We start from the raw sequence: 21,101 nt of genomic DNA on the forward strand, positions 1-21,101 counted from the left end.
TACAATACCAATACTGAGAGATATTTGCCAATATCTATGCCAGTACTTTCTATTTGGCTTATAATGGTTGGTAAGTGTATTTTGGATGCACATTAAATAAAAACACGCTGCACGGTGGTGTAGTGGGTAGCACTCTCGCCCACAGCAAGAGGGTCCTGGGTTCGATTCCCGGGTCGGGCAGGGTTCCTTCTGTGTGGAGTTTGCATGTTCTCCTCATGTAAGTGTGGGTTCTCTCCGGGTTCTCCGGCTTCCTCCCACAGTCCAAAGACATGCAGGATGGGGATAGGTTAATTATAGGTGACTCTAAATTGCCCGTAGGTGTGAATGTGAGCGTGAATGGTTGTCAATCTCTACATGTCAGCCCTGTGATAGACTGATGTCCTGTCCAGAGTGTACCCTGCCTTCGCCCAATGATAGCTGGGATCGGCTCCAGCCCCCCCGCGACCCTGAATACAGGATAAGTGGTAGACAATGGATGGATGGATGGATTAAATAAAACACACAAAGATGCAGGTTTGTATCGACGTCATCTGTGCTAAGATGGCAAAAGAGGTAATTTCCCCAAAACATTGGACTGCTCAAAGAAAAACACAAGGGGGTCTGAGAGAGAAACATCTTTTATTAATAACAGATTTAACACAAATTAACCAACTTACAGGAGAGACCCTTGAAAATGGTAGATGCAGAGAACAATATATTTATCAATATCCCGATGATCTACGATACATTTTACAAGCCAAAAACAGAACACAGTCAAATGTTTCATGAAATAAACTCAAACTAATTTACACTGTAAAGAATTTAGGCAACTGCTATGTTATTTAAACTTGATAGTTAGACTAAACCAGTGCCAACTCAATTTATGTGAAAGCTCCCAGTTAAACAAAGCTGTTTCTATGCCATATACTATACTTTCTCTGCTAAACAGACTTTATATTTGTGTGCCATACCATCAACCGGCATGTAACCTAAAAATAACAGTCTTTGAAGTGCGTTGCCTAAAATGCCTCACAGTTAACTGATTAACTCGACTCAACATGTTGAGTTCACCAGCTTATCCCCCTTAAAGACCCATAAATGCAACCAGGTTATTAGAAAAGAGAACAGTGTGTTCAAACGAACCAACTTCCCTGTTAATGTACCGTACGTTGTGTAGACGGATCTATACTGCTTGACACCCGTATGGTTTGTAGTTTCACACCTTTTGGCAGCTGCGAGATGAGATCGTGATCGTGGCCGCGCCTCATCTCACAAGCCGGGATAACCTTCGTATCACTCAACGAAAGATGCCTCCCTGTGAAACTTTACAAAAGGCCAACAGAGCACTCTGACGGCTTTGTTGGTTTAATGTGCCCACCATGGATTGTATAACCTTTTTTATTTCCATGGGGCACACCATGCAAGCCCGGGATAAAAAGGGGACCGTTTGCTGCACGTTATCGTTCTCTCTCTATCTCCCCATTATTTCCTGGCACAAACTCCACCAATAAAAGCAGAATGCCATAAAAATAATCAAAAGGGAGACTCGATCAGGACTCGATGAAAACAGTCTATATGACTTCTCATCAGTCAGAGTCGAGGAAGTGACGATATAGAGCTGGGCGGTATGAACGATTTATGCAATTATCTTGCCACAGAAATTCCCCCCCAAAATCCACATAGCAAGATGGTCAGAGCAGTGAGTTTCTAATGGCAACTCACTGAGGTGAGGTTTTGCAGTAACGACAATAAGGAGCAGTGGAGACGTAACGTTACCAAGCAAAGAGACTAAATGAGTAGATCTTTAACGCTTCATCTGCAGACACGTCACAGCGTAGGAAAGCAGCCTCATTCCCCGCCACTCTGGAGAAGTACATGCTACCTAGAGCCAGCCATCCTCTTTACAGCCCAATCATTCTTTTATAGTCGTCAACTGACCACAGAAAACAGTTCAATGTCCGGTCTGCTCCTCTATTTCTATGGGTACACTGCTTTTGCACATGGAACAGCCGATCACATGACAAAAGTCCTAAAAAAATATATTTTTCTTGACTTCTCTTCTAGGAATGTATGACTCATTTTAACAGGGTTGGTTGAGTATCGTTTCGGTATCAAAAGTTGGATAGAGGAGGGAATTTGGAAGTCTTGAGGGTCACCAGAAATTATTCAGATAATGAAATAGAAGAACTTAATAACGTGTGTCACATCACCCAGCCCTATAACCTCGAGTTACACTCCCATGCACACCAGAACAATATTTCACTTATATCACAACACTGTACGGACATATGCTGGAGAGTGAAACGATTCACATTTTTATCCACACACTCACCACACACTAGCACCACATGCTGTACAGTAAGAGTACAGTGTGTTCTGTAGTGGAGGAAGTAGATCAGATGTATGAAAACAAGGAACCCCAGCTACCACTCCCATCAGGGCAAATGGCTGAAGGTGACTAATCGACAGCACATCTGCCCTTTTTTAGTTATATAGATGATTACTTGATGTTTACTTTTTGTATCTCTTTCAATTACCCTTATTGATAAGAAAATCATAAAAAGTACGGCAAATAATTTTTCCTACATTAACTTTTGCTATTAAACATAGCATTATGTCTTTATTCCTTCTGCATACACAATAACATTGTATGTTCATATGGCTTTAAAACATGATGTAATCTTGTTTTTAAATACCAATTATGAAGTCATTGGAATGCGTAAGTGCTCCCCAATCACTGGAGATGCAGCTCTGTCAACTAAAAAGTACGAGGTATATAGCTTTTCGTCAATTTTGAAAAGCCAGCTTTGTTTTTGGGTCACATAACCATAAATCCAACAGCTGTAAATCCCACTTAGCATAGCTAAGATCAACAGCTAAGGACTTGGTTTGAAGCAGAGCTAACAGAATGGTGCTGTTTGACCAGACCCATTCCACAAGCACAAAACTTCATTCACCTGCAACATTTGACAAAATGTTGACTGTGTGGGGGGTATAACTGTTATAACTCAGCCTCTTAGTGTGAGAAATAAAGACTGGCTTCATAATTTTCCCAATGATTATATTAATAAGCGCGATTAGAACAAAGGTCTGACTGTGTGTGCCTGCATATGCCGTCTGCTCCTTTTTATGCCTGCAGCTTGCATAAAGAAACGGACGAGCCACTCGAGAAAATCCAGAAAGCCGGATACACGTGTTCAGCAAAGGGGAACACAAAGGAGTGGAAGGGATACGCCCTGTCGGCCACGTTGTAGAACGTAGCAGTGCCTTCCTCAAAATCCAACAGCACACCTACGCGCTTCGGATTGGGATTGACCAGCACCGTCTCACTGCTGTTATACCACGCCGACAGCTTGACGTTAAACCACTCGATGCACCAGGACTGAGCGTTGCGGCCCAGACGACTGGTGGGACCTTTGCGGTCAATGCTACCGTAAGCCAAGCCTATGCCGATGAAGTTGCTGCTGCTCAGTCGGACCTCCCAGTAGTGGCGGCCTCGGGAGAACCCCTGGGAGGCGAGCACCTGGGAGCAGACGTTGAAGCGTTCAGGGCAGTCGGGGTAGTCTGTGTGTTGATCCGACACAGAAGCCTTCGTGAATTCCTCGCTCAGCACGATGCGTTTGTGGGCCGTCTTCGGATCCAACGTGAGAACGGTACCATCTGAGAGGGCCGGGAAAAAAGAGTGTTCAAATAACACATGTGGCTGCTGCTACCGCAAGAGGGAAGATGGGCGCTGCACTCGTACACTTACATTTCAACAGTTCGCTTCTTCTTTCAGCAGATGTAATGTTTGGGGGAATGTCTGACGTTTCTACAACAGAAGCTAAAACATAAATTTGTCATCAGGCTCAGGGATAGCAAAAAGCAGATTTTACACTTTAAAGTCTGTTTACAGGTGTTGGAGAGCACTGCTGCATATTAAAAAAAGGGTTACCTTTCTAATCTCCATTATCATTCCAACACATTTTTTTTGTAACAGAGGGTATACTATCTACCTGATGTCTCTTTGGATTCAGGAGCAGGAGAAGAGCCTCTGGGATTTTCTTTCCCACTGAAATCCAAATGGCCCTCCATTGAATGGGCTTGATCTTTTTTCCCCATGTTGTCTTCTGTTCCACAGGGAGGTTTTTTGTTTTACAGAAACAAACCAACAAAAAATTAGTATGTTTATTATGTAGCTGCAGTGATAATTCTGAAGAGCGTTAAGTGTTCTTCAGTTGCAATCAACATGCATGAATTCAAACAGTTCGTACACTAAACAGTGACCAGGTAGAGACATTAACATGTTACAGAACAGTCTTCCCTGACTGATATAAATAGGGTGGACAAACATATCTCTGAATAATGTATTCATGTTCAGTTGAACTAAAACTACAGCCTCGAAAATGAACATTTGAACCTTTTTGCATTTTAAATGTATTCAAAAGACGTTTATTTGAATTGTAGATTCAGTAAGCTTCACATACAAACAAGTGTAGGATTATGTTTATATGTATATCCTTTTAGTTGTATTAGTTATGTGATCAGTTGTCTTGACTTATGTTTGATCCTTGATACATTTTTGGGGGGTTTTAGTGTTTCCTGTTTTATTCTGAGATACTCACCTTATGTGTCATGTCTGGTTTTACTTCCTGCATTTGTGATTGTCTGCCCCGGGTCGATTTGTTCCACTTGTGTCTGATCACCCTTCTCTCCTTGTGTATTTTGTCTGTTTCCTCTGTTTCATTGTCAGTTTGTCAGTTGTCCTAGTGGCCAGAGCTTCATGTCTTTTGCACCTGTGTCGGTTTGCAGTATATTTTTTGTGACCGAGCTTAGGGGATTTGCATACTGCCTGCATCCTGCCTGTGGACTTTCAGCTAGTAGGCGTTTTTCTGTTTGAAATGATTGTACTGCTGCTGCCTCATCTTTATCAGGGTTTGGGTCCAGCCTAGGGATGCCAACGGTTAACTACCGTGAGCCTTTCTGACCGGTTATGCATGCCGGTGTTTAGGTAATTTGCAGTCAACACACGAGCTCTGTGACTTTGTGTCGAACTCCTGACTAAATGGGACAGGGAGCGCTATGCTACGAGTTGCATAAAGGGATGCTCTGCAACGTTAAAACCCAATGGCAGCAGGTTTTTTTTTTTTTTTTACTCAAAAGATTTACCAAAATAAATGTCTTACTTTGAGGTTTCTTCTTTGGATGCATTTTGGGTTGAGGACATGGACCTACCCATTGCGGCCCTAAGATAGGAATCGTCAAAAAGAAAAGGCATTATTGAACAACCGGGTTTTAAAATGCTTGTTTGTTTTACACATATCATAATGTGTTGGACAGGTGAACATACCAGAAGGAGAGAACCAGCCGACAGGTGGACCGCCCCCATAAGGTCCTGAAAACATGTGATTTGTCTTTTAAACTACATGACTTAACCCTTTTGAAGGTGTGTTCACACCAAACGTGGTGCACATTTTTCACGAGGCACAACTGCATATAAAGTCAATTTTGTCATAAATAAAGTCAATGCCGCAATTCATTCATGTATTCATTGTTTAATCGCTCAAGTTGAAATATTTCAACCAGTAGCTTTAAGACCGAGTCTGCACAGCCCCTTAAAGACTTCATGAAGGCCAGGATTGCCAGTGATCACTCAGAGGGTTAAAACAGTTACTCCAACCACCAAACAAGACAGGATTAATTTGAGGAATATATATAGAGTTAAAAGAAGAAAATCTCTATTTTGATTTGGTTTCTGATTCCACCATGAAATAACTCACCAAGAATGCTTGTGTTAAAATCTGCAACAAAATTGGACATGATTGGCTTCACTTTACTCTCTTAATACATCCTCAACTGTATAAATATACCTGCTCTTGAATCTTACAAATCATTCTGATGGTGCAAATAGTAGAAAAAGTGATACAAGATTGGTGCACTCTTTGTTTCTGTCAGACCATTGTGTGTGTATAATTTATATCCTATACTTACTTGCTTTTTGTCCTGGCCTAAATTGAGGACCCATAAAATGTGGTGGATAAAAAGGTCCATTTGCCTCCATATAACCAGCGGGATTGGCTTGCTGAAACCATTGCTGATTGGTGGGCTGTCTTCTCTGCTTTTGAGGCTTTGTTACTTCTGAAACAGAAGGTGAAATGTGAAGGTTTTTTTTCTGTGATTTCAAAACTGTGCATTCATGTGTGTGAATGTTTATCATACACATGGGCAGATATTTTATTACAGGTAGAGATGAATGTACCAGATTCTGGCTGCGATCCAGTGCCTCCAGAACTTGGAGGTGCTGATCCAGGAGCTGCTTTTGCACCTGTGAAAGGTAAATGGACTGCGTTTTAAACAGCGCTTTACAATTTACCCCTCATCCCCGTTCACCCTCACACAGGAGGGTGAATTTGGATTGTCTTCATAATGCATCTCCAAATGTAACTTCTCCAACTAAAAATGTGTCTGCACAATCACCCTGTTTGAGTATGTGTAGTCGAGCCTCGACCGGCTGTTTGAGGATCTCCGTCAGATGCGCCTTCAAGGCAAAAGAAAAGGCCTGTGATGATGTCATCTCCTTGGAGTTGAGGTTGATTTGGGGGGCAGATGGATCTTTTTTTGCAACCTTGGGTATGTTAAATGTAACCTGTGAGATGGAAAACACTAATTAATTGGAAAGCCTGTGAATCGAGAAACACAAAATTGTTTTTTCTGTTGATAGAATAAGTACCAATGAAATGCTCCTAATCCTATATATCGCACCTTTTTAAATGTCTCTTAGAACATATATTATTCATATAAAAATATAGGTTCACATTTTTTTCCTAAGCACATATTAACCCTTCATCTTCAGTTTCCTCTTGGGGACCTCAGCCTAATGGCAAGGTAAAGCAGTGAAATTGGCAATCACTGTTGTCTCACCTGTAGGAAGGCCGGGGTTTGGGACTGACTCAGCAGAACCTGGATCTTATCTTTGGCTTTGCTCATAGTATTGACGTTGTCAGTAGCCTTCTTCATGGGACCCGTGAGTTTAGTCTGACTAGTCTCCAGCTCACGGTCCACAATATTCAGGGCTTCATGCTCCGCTTGGGCCAACATATCCCGCATCTGCTGATAGTTGGCTGCCAAAGTCGCCTTCTTTTTGGTCGCTGAGTCCTTGGGGAGGATCATGAGGATCCATGAATAGATCAGTAGGTAACAGGCTTAGACAAAATAACGGAAACACCTTACAATACAAAAATTCAAGTATTATGGACTGCAAAAGAACGGGAATCTCTTAATTTCTTCTTCTTTCGAGGCACTGTATTTACCTTCTCGTCAATAACACAGTAGATGTCAAATATTGAGGATTACCTGTAGCTTGTTCTGCATGGAACTCATTTGAGATAAAACATTCTCATTCTTCGCAATCTGCCCGTCCAGCAAACCCAACTTGCCTCTCAGGTCGGACTACAAAGGGAGAAACGTGACAGAAGCACACACAGTGCAATGACAATCATAATTCTGTCTGAACAGTTTAATAAACGAGCATCCCTACTGTTGATGGAAACTGTTGATGTGTGTTTTGTGGTTTATGTAGACGTTTCTAGGAAGAGAATTTGGTGTGACCTTTTCAGTCCTGATACTGACACCTGGGCAGATACAGAGTACAAACCTGATACCATTGTTTAATAAATAAGCTGTATGCGTCACTGTGTGGACGTGACTGGGTTCATTGTGTTCAGTGTAAGGTAACATCGATCCTTAAATATTGCCTCCATAACTTTGTAAAACAAAATATAACAAATAAATACATCGGTATAAACTACTTATTATATATAAAAGTAATTATTTTACATATTTTATTTAATTATACATTATATATATTGGAATTAAAATGACACTATATATAATATTAATAACATACATTTAAATAATATAGCGTATCTATTTCTCCTGCTTGTTTATTGTTTTTAAATTGGCACTTTTACTGTTTTCATTCCATTTTAATTCTATGCTAATTTTAAATGTTAAAGCCTTCGACCTCTGTAAAGCACTTTGAACGGCCTTGTGTGTGAATGACGCTCTACAAATAAACCCGCTCACCTCTTTGCGGTCCCGCTGTTCCTCGGGGGACATGAAGGGGCAGCCTTTGTGCGCCTGCTGGAGACACAGGCTGCAGATTGGACGGCCATGCTGGCTGCAGAACAGCTCCATCAGCTTGTGGTGGTCCGGGCAGATCCTCTCCGACAGGTCGCCGACGGGCTCGATCAGCTGGTGGACCTTAAATATGGGGTTGTCCCGGTGAGGCCGCAGGTGCTCCTCGCAGAAAGAGGCCATGCAGGTGAGGCAGGTCTGCGACGCGTCTGCCTCCATGCACGCATCGCAGCGTATCGCCTTCACCTTCTCGCCTTGGACCTCCACCTCGTCCTCCTCCTCTTCCTCCACCATCACACCGGCCTCGCTCGTCCTGCTCGTCCTCAGCCGGAAGGTCTCCACGACGGTGCTGAGGACCGTGTTCTTCTTCAGCTCCGGCTTGGTGGCGAAGTGAGTCCGACACTGAGGGCAGCTGTAGGAGTCCTTCCAGGTGGCGAGGAGGCAGTCCTGGCAGAAGTTGTGTCCGCAGGGGATCGTGACGGGACAGTCGAAGGGGCTCAGACAGATGCTGCAGCTCAGCTCGTCCTCCAGACCCAGCAGAGAAAACGCACTCCCGTCCATTTCGGCCATGATGAGACGTCATATGAGGCTGGGAAGGAGAAACGAAACTTAACTTGTCGAGGGCGCGAAAACGAAAGTAAAAAAAAAAAAGAGTAAAAAAGAAGGTTTTCGATTTGCAACGTGTTTAGTGTCGAAGGGGTTGCTGTAGTTTGGCGTGTTTTGTTAGAAACATGTGTTAAATAAAGCTGTCAGTGTGACATGTTTCGTAGATCATCTGTAGTTACATTCAAAAATCCTCTTCCGGGCAACTTGAAAAGAAAACAGCGTTTCCCATAATTCCTTTCGTCCTTGAGTGTCGTCACTCCAACTTGATGATGGTGTCTGTTTCTCCATTGTGGTGTGTGGTCTCTCTCTCTCTCTCTCTCTCTCTCTCTCTCTCTCTCTCTCTCTCTCTCTCTCTCTCTCTCTCTCTCTCTCTCTCCTTGTGGTAATTAATCGTTTTTTCACAGTATGTTTTAAAAAAAGACAACTTTTAGCACAATCCCTTATTTTGTTTTCCAATAACTGAATTCTCCAGGTTCATCTAGGTATGAATTACAGTCATTAGCAAATAGTTAAATATGAAAAATAATTCACCCAAAAATATAATAATAATAAAAAATCGATACATTTTAGTCATTTATTTATTTTTGTTAATATTTATTCATTTTCACATTAAACATTCACATCTTTGCATTGACTTTGTATGCAATAGGCTAGTGCTGCATGAAAAAAACACTGCATTTGGTGCGCCACTGTTGCACTTACAATGACATAATACAGAATGTACTGAAGCAATTCAGTTGTTCTTTTATTTATTAGAGCGGTTAACAAGTCAAGCAGATCTACAGCTGGGACACGGTAGCTGAAATGCAGACGGATCCTGAAGGTTTTAATGTTCACCTTAAGTTTGCCCACTCGCATCCATTCTAAATATGTTCACAAAATAAACTCAAGAATACCGGGCTGCAGGCGGTGGATTCCACATGAACTCTATGTATGTATTTACAGACAACTGTGATACTGCTCTAAGTCTTCAGTTGCTGTTGATGCGTGGCTTTTTGAGATGCTGTACGTTGGTTTGGCCGCTGTTGTTGGCCTCACTGAGGTGGTGAAGGTCCTTCAGTAGGTCTGCAAACTGCTCCTCCTGTGAATACGTACAATACAGCCATCAGTATAATTGAATGTGGTTACTTCAGCAATTCAACTGCTGTATACTGTCTCCCACAATACCACCATTGTAAATACTTTAGTATTATGGAAAAGAGATATTGAAACTGATACTGATAGCATCTCTTTGTCTATTCAACCACAGGCGAAACATTTGAAAGGGCACCAAATGTTATCTCTCAAATTTAAATTTTGATTGAAGGACTCCAAATTGAGCAAAACCTCACACAAATAATTCCAATATTCATCTGCTAAAGACAGACGGTGATGATGTCACCCTGTACGGCAGGAAGTATCCATTCAAACTCAATAGTTACAAGTTAGTCCGTGTTTAGTGATGCTCTACACGCTACACTGCAGTGTTTTATGGTTCAGTGCAGTTTCAACAGACATGTTTGGATAGATAACAAGTGGATTATGAAGTGAACTGTTGCTTTAACGAAGCTCGAATCAGCTTTTTCTTACCAGAACGTTCATTCGCTCAGCTGCTGCAATGGCAACACTGAGCTTTCTCTCATCTTCCTCCCTCTCCTCCTCGATCACGCCCAGCCTGTGACAGGTAGACGAGATTATAGACATGTCATATAGACTAACACGATATGCAAACATCTAATATTTTACTGCACAGTACAAAACACAGCCCAGCCTATAGCTTTCTGCACCCAATCCAATCAATCTTTGAGACTAATTCATACAGTATATGCAGACTGAATGCACATATGAATGATAAACATACAAAATGCGGGCAAAATTATACATATTCAGCCTTAAAACTCAATTTAGCTCTACTATTTTACCTGAAGGTGGCGCTGGCGAGTTGCTCTTCTCGCACAGCCAGCTGATTCTGGAGCTGGGACACCTCAGCCTGCAGCATCGTGTTCTGGTCCTGGCTTTGGATAATGAAGTCCTCCAGGCGCTTTGCCATGTCCAGCTCACGCTCTGTCACCTGCTCTATCCCCAGACGAAGCTCTGATAGCTCTTCAGCATGCTAGGACGTGGATGACAATTTGTCACGTGACATGACTGTTCATGCTAGAGTAAAATGAACCCGAACCACATATTTTTGACGGCCCCAACAGATTCCCCCTAATAACAAAATCTTACACTATACAGCCAGAATAATGCTACTGTGGGCAACAGGTTTGACATACCCTATCCAGTAAGTTGAACTGCTCATTCTCAGTCTTCATCTCACTCGACTCCCTGTTGTGACTGACTTTGATCCATGGAACTGGTGCAGGTGGACGTTTGATACTGCCAGTCTGAAATGAGAGGAAAAAGTCTACTTGATTCCTTCTAATTAACCAAACAAAGTCATACTAACTCAGTGTCTACATACATGTTAAAATATGTTTATTACTATTTATTAAAAGGTGCAAAAAGATGAAGTATTTTTAGGAGCGGCATGAGCATGTGACCTGTCATCAAACTAGACTCATAGTTCCTCTTTGTACTCACAGTATTCGGTGATGTGATACGTGGTTGATTGGTCTCCATCTCTTGCTCGTTGTCAGTTGTTGGCAGAATTTCAGAACTTCTCTGCCTCTTCATGGTTTGCTTTGCCTGACCAGGTCGTCTGTGTGGAGCACTCTGAGTTCTGGTGACTGGCTTCCTACTCCTCCGAGTCCTACCATCCCTATTGAATGAATGAATGTATTCATTTTTTTTGGAGTCATACATCAAAGGATGGTATTTACAAAATAATTGTAAAGGTTAATATGATGGCCCCAAGAGTTCATCCCACTCAACACATTCAAATGATTAAACATCTTCACCCGCTTGACCACACATGCAGCATTTAGAAAACATTCACCAACTTGACGACCCACTAAAACTTCAATATGACAAGACACTAAAACATCAAATTGATGACACTTGCCACATTTAGACAAAAAACAAAACGTATTGCAGTAAAATATAGTATAATGGTACTTCTTTTGCGCATGGGGCACATGATATTCTAAATGTTAATGGTATGGTTTGGGATGAACAAAATCTAAATTTAAAGTGTTAATCACTCATAATAGTGTCCAAGGTCATTGCTATGCTGGACTCACTGAAGAGGCCTTAAAAGTAGGGTTGGTAGTCTTCTTCTTGACATCCCAAGAGCAATCAGTAAAATAAAATGCTCCGACCCCAAAAACGTTTCTGTGGCTGTCGCAGGACTGTAAATCTGCTCACACTACGAGTGACACAGCAACAGGCTACAGTTCATTTGCAATGGATGCTGATGAAGCTACAAACTTGTTGCTGTGTGACAGGCGTGACACTACAAATCAAAATTAAGCTGCTCTCAATTTTTCTCATGACTTCAATGATGCTGTGGAGCCTTGACAAATCAGATATTATCTAAAGAAAAACGCCATTAGCCAGATTTTTGTGTGAGCACAGCAAAATAAGCCTGTCCAATCATTTCATTTGGTCCAAATGTGTCTTCCATAAGCTGCTAGCTTTACCACTGTGAGTTCTAACAAAAACAATGTTCATTGTTTATATTCTTTATGATATGTTTATGTTCATAATGATCATTTTGGGGCAGTGGCCTGAAGGGAGAGGCTGTCAGTGTTGCAAATTTTGCAACTTCATTGCTGGATGAAATGATTTAGTGCTGGTAGCTACTTTCATTGGAAATAGTTTCCAACGCTGGGCTGGGTTTTTCAGTTTTAACCTAGCGTACTCTATCATTGGTTGGATATTGACATCTTAAGGTAATATTGGCTCAGTAACAGACATACAACTATCATACCCATCTCGTAGGCCTTTGGAGTCCACAGGAAGCTGCTGCAGGGATGATTTGTGAGGGCTAAACTTGAGCAAGTCTTTAGGAGGAACATACATTGGCTTCGCTTGTCCCATTTGGCTGCAAGAAAGAGTTACATGTAAAAACACCATTTTCAAAATGGCAATACATCGCAAGTTGCTGACAAGTCAAATAAGATATAGGCCTCAACATACCTGCTTATTATGATCCGGTGTGCTTCAGGGCCCAGTGACTCTGTTATCTGGTTCAGAATCGAAGGCAGAGGGTGCAGCTTTTCAACTGTGGCCTGAGGAAGACAAGCTGCATGTTAGGTTCCATTTTGTATATTTTGCATTGTTTTCTGTTGTTATTTTTCCAGGCGTAATAACTTTTGGCCCAATGGCTCTCTTGGCTCTGTTGTGATTGACAGCTCATAGGGCGGAACCAAATTATAAATGAGGTCAACGATTGGCTGAAAGTTACACCTCGGGCTTGTGTGAACTTCAGGCTTGTACTGATATGACTAAACAGTCGATGAATGATTTTCATCTTCTCGCAGTACTTCTTCCTCATATTCATACTCGGACACATTGTGAAGTTGTTCTCTGTGCAGTATCATCTTCTCTAAATTGATCGTAAACCAATGTTGAGAGGTATCTCATACAAGCTTGTTTAGCTCACCACTTCCTTGTTACAAAGTCCAATCAGAACCTGCCAGAAAACGTTTGGCCAATGGGATGCAGTCAAGGGAACATGTGTTTGTTGCGTGAAAAAAGTCGCAGTACACCGAAGTGAGACACTCTTGAACTTGACATTACCGGCTAGCTCCACCCGGGTAAACTGGAAGCTGCCGGACATTAAAAACAAGTGCACCCAGAACCTGCTTCTAGCCTTGGTAGCAGAGGTGACTTGATATCAATGCGCACATTTTAATGCCTTTTATTAGAGTAATACAGTCATTTTAGTATACACTACATACACTGATGCACACAAAATGTGTTGACACGGAATCTCTGCTAATGGAGAGAAGTCAGGATTAGACTGGTATGGTCTTTTAAAATACTGTAAGAGTCACCAAAACTTGTACAACTAATAACCAAACTGGACTCATTTGTTTTACCTGGTCCTTCTGATAGATGATGTCTACCAGGAGGCCATGGAGTACAGCCAAGCGCAGAGGCAGATCCACATAGCCATCGAAGGAAGACATTGGAATGTCTGTGTCTAGATTCGACACAGTTTGGAGAAAACCCCTCATTCCATCCCAGTGTTGCTCAAGGAATTCATTCATAAAGAGCATGTACTCTTCCTTTTCTCCAAACCTGAATCGGAACAAAAGATTTAATATACTAACGTTACTTCAGATAAACTAAAGGAAAATTTGATTTAATTTGATTAAAAAGGCACTCACAAGGTGAAGTTGGCCAGATTCTGTATGACTTTGGCAGTCAAGGTGAGGGTACGCAGGGTGTTTGACTCTGGATAAGGCTGTGTCAGTCCAAAAAGGGAAGGACTAAGGATAGCAGGACACAAGAATCGAAGGAAGAGGGAAGCAGAGATGAGACGCTGGCCAATCTCGGATCTGCCCTGGTCTTCACACATCTCCACCCAGCTGGAGAAGATTTTGTTTAACTCTTCAGGAAAGGCTCTAAAGGCAAGAGACATATCAAGAATCAGCTTTGTGAATTGGACTATTTTACACTCGCCTTAACATTGAATATTTGTCATTTCATGTCTATTTCTATAACAAGTTCTCTTCTCTCACCCATGGGTCTCGGTAATCTTCTGGACCACCTCCTCACAGGCTTCCATCAAGTGCTTCTGATTGTTTGACAATTCAGAGGCAGGGCATTTACGAGGGTCAACCTCACAGTTCTCCGCCGAAGCATAAAGACGGGCGATAAAGTCCCCTGCATTGAAAAGACAACACAGAGTTTGGTGGAAGAAAAGTACCAATCAATTCCAACTCCAAGAAGCTACCTTGACCAGTGAGCTACCCTACCTAGTGTGACAATGAGGTACTTCTGGCCAACCAGCTTCATGTATTCATCTATGGCTTTAGTTGCCAATGTGTTCTCTCTGAAGATCAATGCCTCCTTCTCTCCAAGACGTTCCACCTCTGCACTGCCCAGATCGAGAAGGAACTCCTGAGGTTTACACATTCAAATGAGAAAGCATACATCTCATTATTCCTTTTTGTTTGATATTTTAAATCTGATGATGATGCAATTATCGTATATGCATTTTCTTTGATACTCCACCTTGGCTTTGCCAATGCTCTGCAGTACATGAACCAGAGCTCCTGCCAACTCTTCCTTCTCCTTCACATTCAGAAGGGGCTCCAGGTTTCTGCACATTTCCACATAATCTACTGTCACATACTCAGCAAACTCTTTGTACTTCTCCATGGGCAGAACTTGCAAATTCTGAAAACGGGCCCTGATGCGGAGTGAAGCCTGTGGCCCCAGTAGTTCTTTGCCCATGGCCTTGTATGGAGTAATAGGATACCATTTCTCCAGAAAGGTCCTCCCTTGGATCTCAGCTAAATGTATGGCCACACTGCCAAGTGGGTGCAAGTTGGTTTCGTCTCGGGAGTGACGCTTTTTCTTGGGGTCTTCCTCGCGGAAGAGATGCAGTGTGATTTGAGAGACACATGGCAGATTGTCTAGCTCAAAGAATTCACCCCAGAACAACTGACACCCTCCAGCCACAGCTCCACTGGCCCCCAGGCTTCCTGAAGACCCGGAGTTGTCCCCTGCCAGGCCGGAACGGTTAGGTGGCTTGCCGACAGCTCGGCTACTGGTGCGGGCAAACAGGGTACCGTCCAGGTGTACCTCACAGTAATAACTCCTTTTGGGTAGCAGATCCTTAGCTTCATTTACCCACAGACTCAGGGAGTTCTCTGTGCGCTCGATGTTATCCTGTGAACAGTGATGCCTTTTAGCACTTTTGTTTTTATGAGGATTTTGATTTTGCATGATACATTGTTTTGTAACAAATGGCTAATGGCTTACCTTGTTGGGCTGAGCAGCTCTTCTCAGGTCTTCAATCCAACGATCACGTTCGGCAGCTGATGAGCATCCAAAGCAGTGGGTGTTCTCAGAATTTATAACCTATAAGTACATTGAAACCAGCAGGAACATGTTAGCCTCACTGAGTTAGAGAGTAAGCATTGTATGATGCTCCTTGGAGCCTGAAGGAGTGTCATAGACAGGATGCACAAGTGTACCTCAAAGCAGTACTTCTCCCCCAAAATGGAGCTGTGGACCGGCCTGATGACAGTACTGGTGTCTGCACTCAGATCGAGACTCCCAACTGCACTGATTGGAATTGACACAGACTCTCTGGAACCATAGTGCCTTAAAATAATCAGTGTAGAAAAAGTCAGTCAAAATGGAAATGATAAAAATATGTGTGAAATACCATGATTTACTTTCACCTTTTACTACCCATTGGTACGCCCATGGGAGCGTAGCCCGTAGAACTTTCACTGACTGCTGGTACTATGAAAAGTTACATGAATATATGTGTAGATATGTCTTAGAATATCACCTTTCTTGTCCTTGTAAGTTTAAAAAAAAACTTTTGACCTTGGCCTTGTAGAGATCATATTGATTTTCATGACACTTTGTAACCGTGTTAGCATGCCAACATTAGCATTTAGCTCAGCCTCATGGAGACACTAGCGTGGCTGTAGACTCTTGTTATAAATTGTCTTCACTTTACCTGTTCCCTTTGTTTAGTCCAATTAGTTGGGTGTTGCTATTCCTCTTGGTCCTGCTCTCCAGACGTCGCTTGATTAGTGCCTAAGGGTGAAGAAGTCAAGCACTGTGCATCAGAGCAATTTTGTATTATGTCAACAGGAAATGCAGCAGAAAGATTGATATCCTTGGTGTGTACAACACTCACCCTAACACCGCCATCTTGGTTCTTTGTGCGAGGGCCACTTGGTGATGCCACATGGTCAGGGCTACATTCTGCGTTTCAAAAGAAATTAATGCTTTGGTATTGAGAATTACCTGTAAATGTAATTTTTATGTAATTTAAAAAAAAAATGTTGGTTATATTTAGTTTAACGAAAGGCAATTGTGTACATATGAATATAGTTTCTTTCCTTTTGTGGTCGATACTTTAAATCTGTAATTTACCAGGCCTCAAATATCTAAACCAAATTATGTATTGCCACTCGAACACTTTACTCCAAATTCTTTGTTGTCACCATGACCAGCACGCATTTCTGCACTTCCACTGACTACCTGCTAAAACATGAGTCAAAGCTGTAATATTGGCAAATACTTTCAGATGAGGCAATACAGGATGTAGCATTCAGCTGGACCTGCAGCTACCTAAGTCAAGTTTACAAAAAGTGTATACTTCGCTGACATTATTGAAACCCATTTAATGCTTTACAAAAAATTTAAAATCATATTGTGCCATAATTTCCCCTGATTTGTGTCCAGCTTCATTTTTGAACCCTTCAGTTATATATCTTTAAAGGCAAAGGTGTGAGTGTAGAAGTTTCAACTGTAAAGTACTGATCTTCCCTTACCGAAAGCCCCACCGCAAACAATCCAGCGCCTAAATCCCATCATTTAGTCCGGAGGTGTGCCACAGTCTTGTGAGTTCGATCTCAAGGTGGTGCCCGGCCTTTTTAACAGTCCCTTCAATATTGCCCTCCTCTCTTCATTTACATAATGATAGACATACACCGAGCCAACCGGCGAAAAACAATACAGGATCAGTCACTTCCTCAGTGCAGCTTCTTCACAAACGAAACGCACTGAATGCAAGCAGATACTGACTATGCCCTGTCTTTTACTACAAGCTTTCATTGGACGGCTGGAACACCCAGGCGAGATGTTATCTTCCACAAATGCAAGACGCAGAGGAAGTAATTTGACAGTCACTTGTATGCGTAAACATTCAGCCATTTCCTCTGTAACTGTGACTACTGTGATGTCAGAAGCTCTTAAGCTGGTCATGGTTTGGTTTGGTGTTTACAGAGTTTTAAAATGCAGGAATGTGTTATTTATTTTTTTTGCGTGTGGGTGACGTATTAACCTGTGTCGATATCGACGAGGTTCTGCATGCTGAGGTTTGACAGGCAGCTGCTGACACGGTTTCGAGTCCACATCGTTGGCTGAGAAAGACACGTATACACACATTTTGTCACTTTAGTGGAATTGGAAGTTATGATATTTCCTGTTCACTGCTGGTGTAATGACTTTTGGTTAACCATGAAGAGTTGGTGAGTGATGAGTGGCTTGCTAGTACCTCTTCCTCTGGAGAAATGAGAATCTGTCCATATTCAAGCATACAGTTGCTAATGTCCCACAGAGGCACCTCCTGAAGTGGGGCCCATTGTAGTTCCGTGGGTACGACTTCATCCACATCTGCTGCACAAACACGCACATTGATATTCATCACTGGCTGACAGGGAAGTGCATTGAACTGTTGTAAGTCTATCCACATCATACAACCACATTCTAGTAAATAACAAATATAATTTTCTACACTCAAGAGAACTATATTCAAATCAAATGTTAAATATTGCCGGATGATAATTGCAGGCACACGCTGGCCCTCGTTTGCTTTTTAAAAAAACTTTGAGCAATTATGGCATGTTTGCACTTATCTCCCACAGCACTTGGCCATTCCCATTTGTGGAGTTGCCAGGGTTACTGATGCTATCGCTCTCTTCTCATGACAGGCCAGGGTGAGCTATTCACATCCTGTGGTTCCTCTGTAGGCTAGTATTTCTTGATGTGCAGTTTAGATTTAAATGCTCTTGTTTAGTTTAGTAAATGCAAGTCGCAATGAATCTATTTATGAGTGTTTCTAATATGCGAAAGAAGATGTGTAGGATAGATATAAAGTAAACTACTGCAACAATAAAAGTTCCATAAATATTGTGTATATATTTTTTCTCCCAGTTCCTGTGGTCAGTTGGTCGAGGCTCAAATATGTACATAGTTTTTTTGTCCAATTTTCTGAAATTGTCTCGGATTCCTAAATGAAAGGTCAACCTACTCACTGACTGAGCAGACTTTATTTTTAACCACTAAGGCAACTGGTAGGTTACTGGTTTAAATAAAGAGTAAAGACTATTGATCAAAAGAGTAGTCGCACACACACCAGGCAATCTTTTTTTTTTTTTAGCACAGTCCTCACAATCTAAATGGCGAGCCCGTATTGCTCTAGCTTTGACTTCCTCCTTCGCAGGGCGGATGTTTCCTGTGAGAGTGACTTTTAAATTTTGCTGAGTATCTGTATTGTTTTGCTGATCTTCAGTTACAGCTACATACAGCCATTTCTCTGTTGGTTTGGGTCTGACAGTTTTAATAACGCAGGTCTTATTCTTGATTGTGATTGATGGTGTCTTTTTTTTCTGTGGGGTAGAAAATGTCCGAGCATCTGCATAAAACCAGCAGTTGTGAGAGGTCCAGCATTTACATACTTTTTAAATGGTAGGGCTGGGATTACAGCCTTTCTTAATGCCTCCTCGATTGCTCACACATTTGTGTTTACCTCTGCTGGTTGATGTCTCTAAATCTTGTTGGGAATACAGAAAAATACAGGAGCTTCTTGAGGTTACCACTGTGTAGTCGTCAGGCTCTGATTTGTCGTCAGGTGTTATCACACTCAACTTAAGGGGAAAACCATGCATACTTAATAAACTTCATGGCATTTCATTGAACTGCTGGTAAAGATAGTTTCAGATCCCCATCACAATGATATTGTAAACCAGTGACGTCTGATCGTTTTTAAAAATATTTTCTTACAAAGTACTTTAGCTTTTCTCAGATCTGCTCTTTTGCTTGAAATATTTAAGTTTTTAAATAAAAACTTTCAAAGTAAGCATTCCCTTTTATCACCATTTTAATGCAGTAAGTTTTCCCTTTTATCACCATTTTTAATGCACACCGGACTGTAACCTTTCCTTGTATATAACTAAGAAGAATTTAACCCCAAGATTTTTCAGTTAATTGCAGCTAGTTTTGTCTTATTTAAAGGTTGTCACCTTTGACCTTGTCTGATATGAAACTATATGCTGGAATTCTCTTAATCATTATACAGCCGTAATTATCATATGTCATGAAGAAGGTCACACATACCCCACCTACTGTGAGTGAGTGATCCTACATACAGTCAAACTAAAGCATGCTTGAACCACATGGAGACCCCATTTGGGATGTGAAAACCGATGTGTAGGGATTTACATTTTTTGCCATGATTTGATGTATTTAACACATCAAGATTCATCATTCCAACTACAGTGCTACTCTCAAACATGAAATTGGAAGACTGAGCGATAACGTTAATATAGTTTGACTATACTTTTCGATTAGGTAGCTGTACCTTGCAGTAATGTTGGGGTGCTGTTCCGACTCTGCAGCTTGGGCCTTTTGAGCTTCTGGGACACAGTTCTCAGGTACTTTTTGAGGAGCGCCCCTCCACCTCCTCTCTGTGAAGGGTCTGTGGGGGAGACCCCTGAGGTGTCTGCAGCAGCTGACGATGATGCTGCATGAGCTGAGCTGGAGGAAGGGGACAGGGCTGAAAACAGTGACCCGGGAGGCTCGGACAGGGCTCTTCTGAAGGGGTTCTTTCTGGTGCTTTTATCCGGCTTGCCTCCCTCGCCACCTTTCCCACTGGATGAATGCTTGTCGCCAGGGTCCTCGCTCAGGGCTTTGCGCCAGTTTTGCATCTTGCTCCATTTGTTGGTGGAGGCCTTCTGAATCTTATCGCCTGTAGATGTGGAAGAAGCTGTGCCTCCATCTCCGTCTTCTTTCACATCATTGAGTGTTCCCTTGGAGCCCGTATGCCACTTGTACGTGTTGAGGGGGTCGGTGGTCTCAGATGTTTGTCCTTGTCGAGGCTCCAGAGAACATTCCCTTTCCATGTCCGCTGATTCCTGTTCCTTTGGTGATGGTTGAGATGCAGGCTCTAAGTCTTTCTCCTCAGTGCCCATTTTTTAGATTCTTAGGGTGTGCAACTTGCGTTTTGTTTCTCCTCTGATGCATCAAACAAAAATTTGAATTCAAATGCCTTCATAGGAGACCTCACCTGTTTCCCCTCTGATGTACTACTATCTTGAAGGCTGTTAGTCGGTGCCTTCACTGGTTCGATCTCTGTGCTTCTTTCGTTTCCTGTCTTGCAAAATGTTATGCGGCAACAACATGCGAGGAGCTGCTCTGTCGAGGGTTGCTTTGCTGCTGCGCCCAGCTCCTTTCACTCAGGGCACTTGCTTCCTCATGAAGTTGAACTGAGAATTATTTTGTTTCTGCGCTTTATTTTTTCACCTAATACTTCCCTTCTTCCTCACTTCCTGATCTGCTTTTACATTGAAGGTTTTCCTCCAAATAAAACTCTAACTCACATCACCTTGCTTACACACATCACCAAGAATGTCTGGAGGAAATCAAGAAAGGACTGTAGATATTTTTCAACCTACTTGTCTGTTACTTCTTGAGTCATTTAATCCATCACGCTATGAGTATGAGAAATGTGGTTTTACAGTGGAGTTTTTTTTACTGAGGTTTTAGCTGTTACTCCGTAT

General features: G+C 42.1%; 2 protein-coding genes across 5 annotated transcripts; both read right to left on the reverse strand.

Annotated features, from left to right (window-relative positions):
* Positions 1–599: 599 nt before the first annotated feature.
* On the reverse strand, positions 600–8,950 carry LOC311011291 (E3 ubiquitin/ISG15 ligase TRIM25-like). 2 transcript variants are annotated; one of them, XM_084006149.1, is made up of 12 exons: positions 8,044–8,950; positions 7,312–7,407; positions 6,880–7,113; positions 6,436–6,604; positions 6,218–6,283; positions 5,950–6,096; positions 5,739–5,759; positions 5,309–5,353; positions 5,145–5,204; positions 3,975–4,088; positions 3,731–3,802; positions 600–3,639 (listed from the first exon to the last, which is right to left on the reverse strand). In XM_084006149.1, exons 1-12 carry the CDS (start codon positions 8,662–8,664, stop codon positions 3,107–3,109), a joined length of 2,178 nt encoding a protein of 725 aa, XP_083862275.1. In that variant the 5' UTR covers positions 8,665–8,950; the 3' UTR covers positions 600–3,106. The 2 variants fall into 2 exon arrangements, with proteins under 2 accessions (XP_083862275.1, XP_083862276.1); XM_084006150.1 differs by lacking the exon at positions 5,739–5,759 and having other exon boundaries at positions 8,044–8,948.
* Positions 8,951–9,260: 310 nt separating this feature from the next.
* rasal3 (RAS protein activator like 3) lies at positions 9,261–20,750 on the reverse strand. Of its 3 annotated transcripts, none has more exons than XM_084006393.1 (19): positions 19,904–20,750; positions 17,819–17,937; positions 17,606–17,684; positions 16,454–16,521; positions 16,271–16,350; positions 15,774–15,903; positions 15,559–15,657; positions 14,806–15,465; positions 14,547–14,691; positions 14,310–14,454; positions 13,956–14,192; positions 13,665–13,866; positions 12,760–12,851; positions 12,551–12,664; positions 11,263–11,440; positions 10,956–11,066; positions 10,602–10,792; positions 10,270–10,354; positions 9,261–9,781 (listed from the first exon to the last, which is right to left on the reverse strand). In XM_084006393.1, exons 1-19 carry the CDS (start codon positions 20,511–20,513, stop codon positions 9,671–9,673), a joined length of 3,456 nt encoding a protein of 1,151 aa, XP_083862519.1. In that variant the 5' UTR covers positions 20,514–20,750; the 3' UTR covers positions 9,261–9,670. The 3 variants fall into 3 exon arrangements, with proteins under 3 accessions (XP_083862519.1, XP_083862518.1, XP_083862520.1); XM_084006392.1 differs by having other exon boundaries at positions 17,819–17,940; XM_084006394.1 differs by lacking the exons at positions 17,606–17,684; positions 17,819–17,937; positions 19,904–20,750 and adding an exon at positions 17,094–17,335.
* Positions 20,751–21,101: the final 351 nt, after the last annotated feature.

This window comes from Eutrigla gurnardus (assembly GCF_963514095.1).
Source record: "Eutrigla gurnardus genome assembly, chromosome: 3".
Taxonomy (NCBI): domain Eukaryota; kingdom Metazoa; phylum Chordata; class Actinopteri; order Perciformes; family Triglidae; genus Eutrigla; species Eutrigla gurnardus.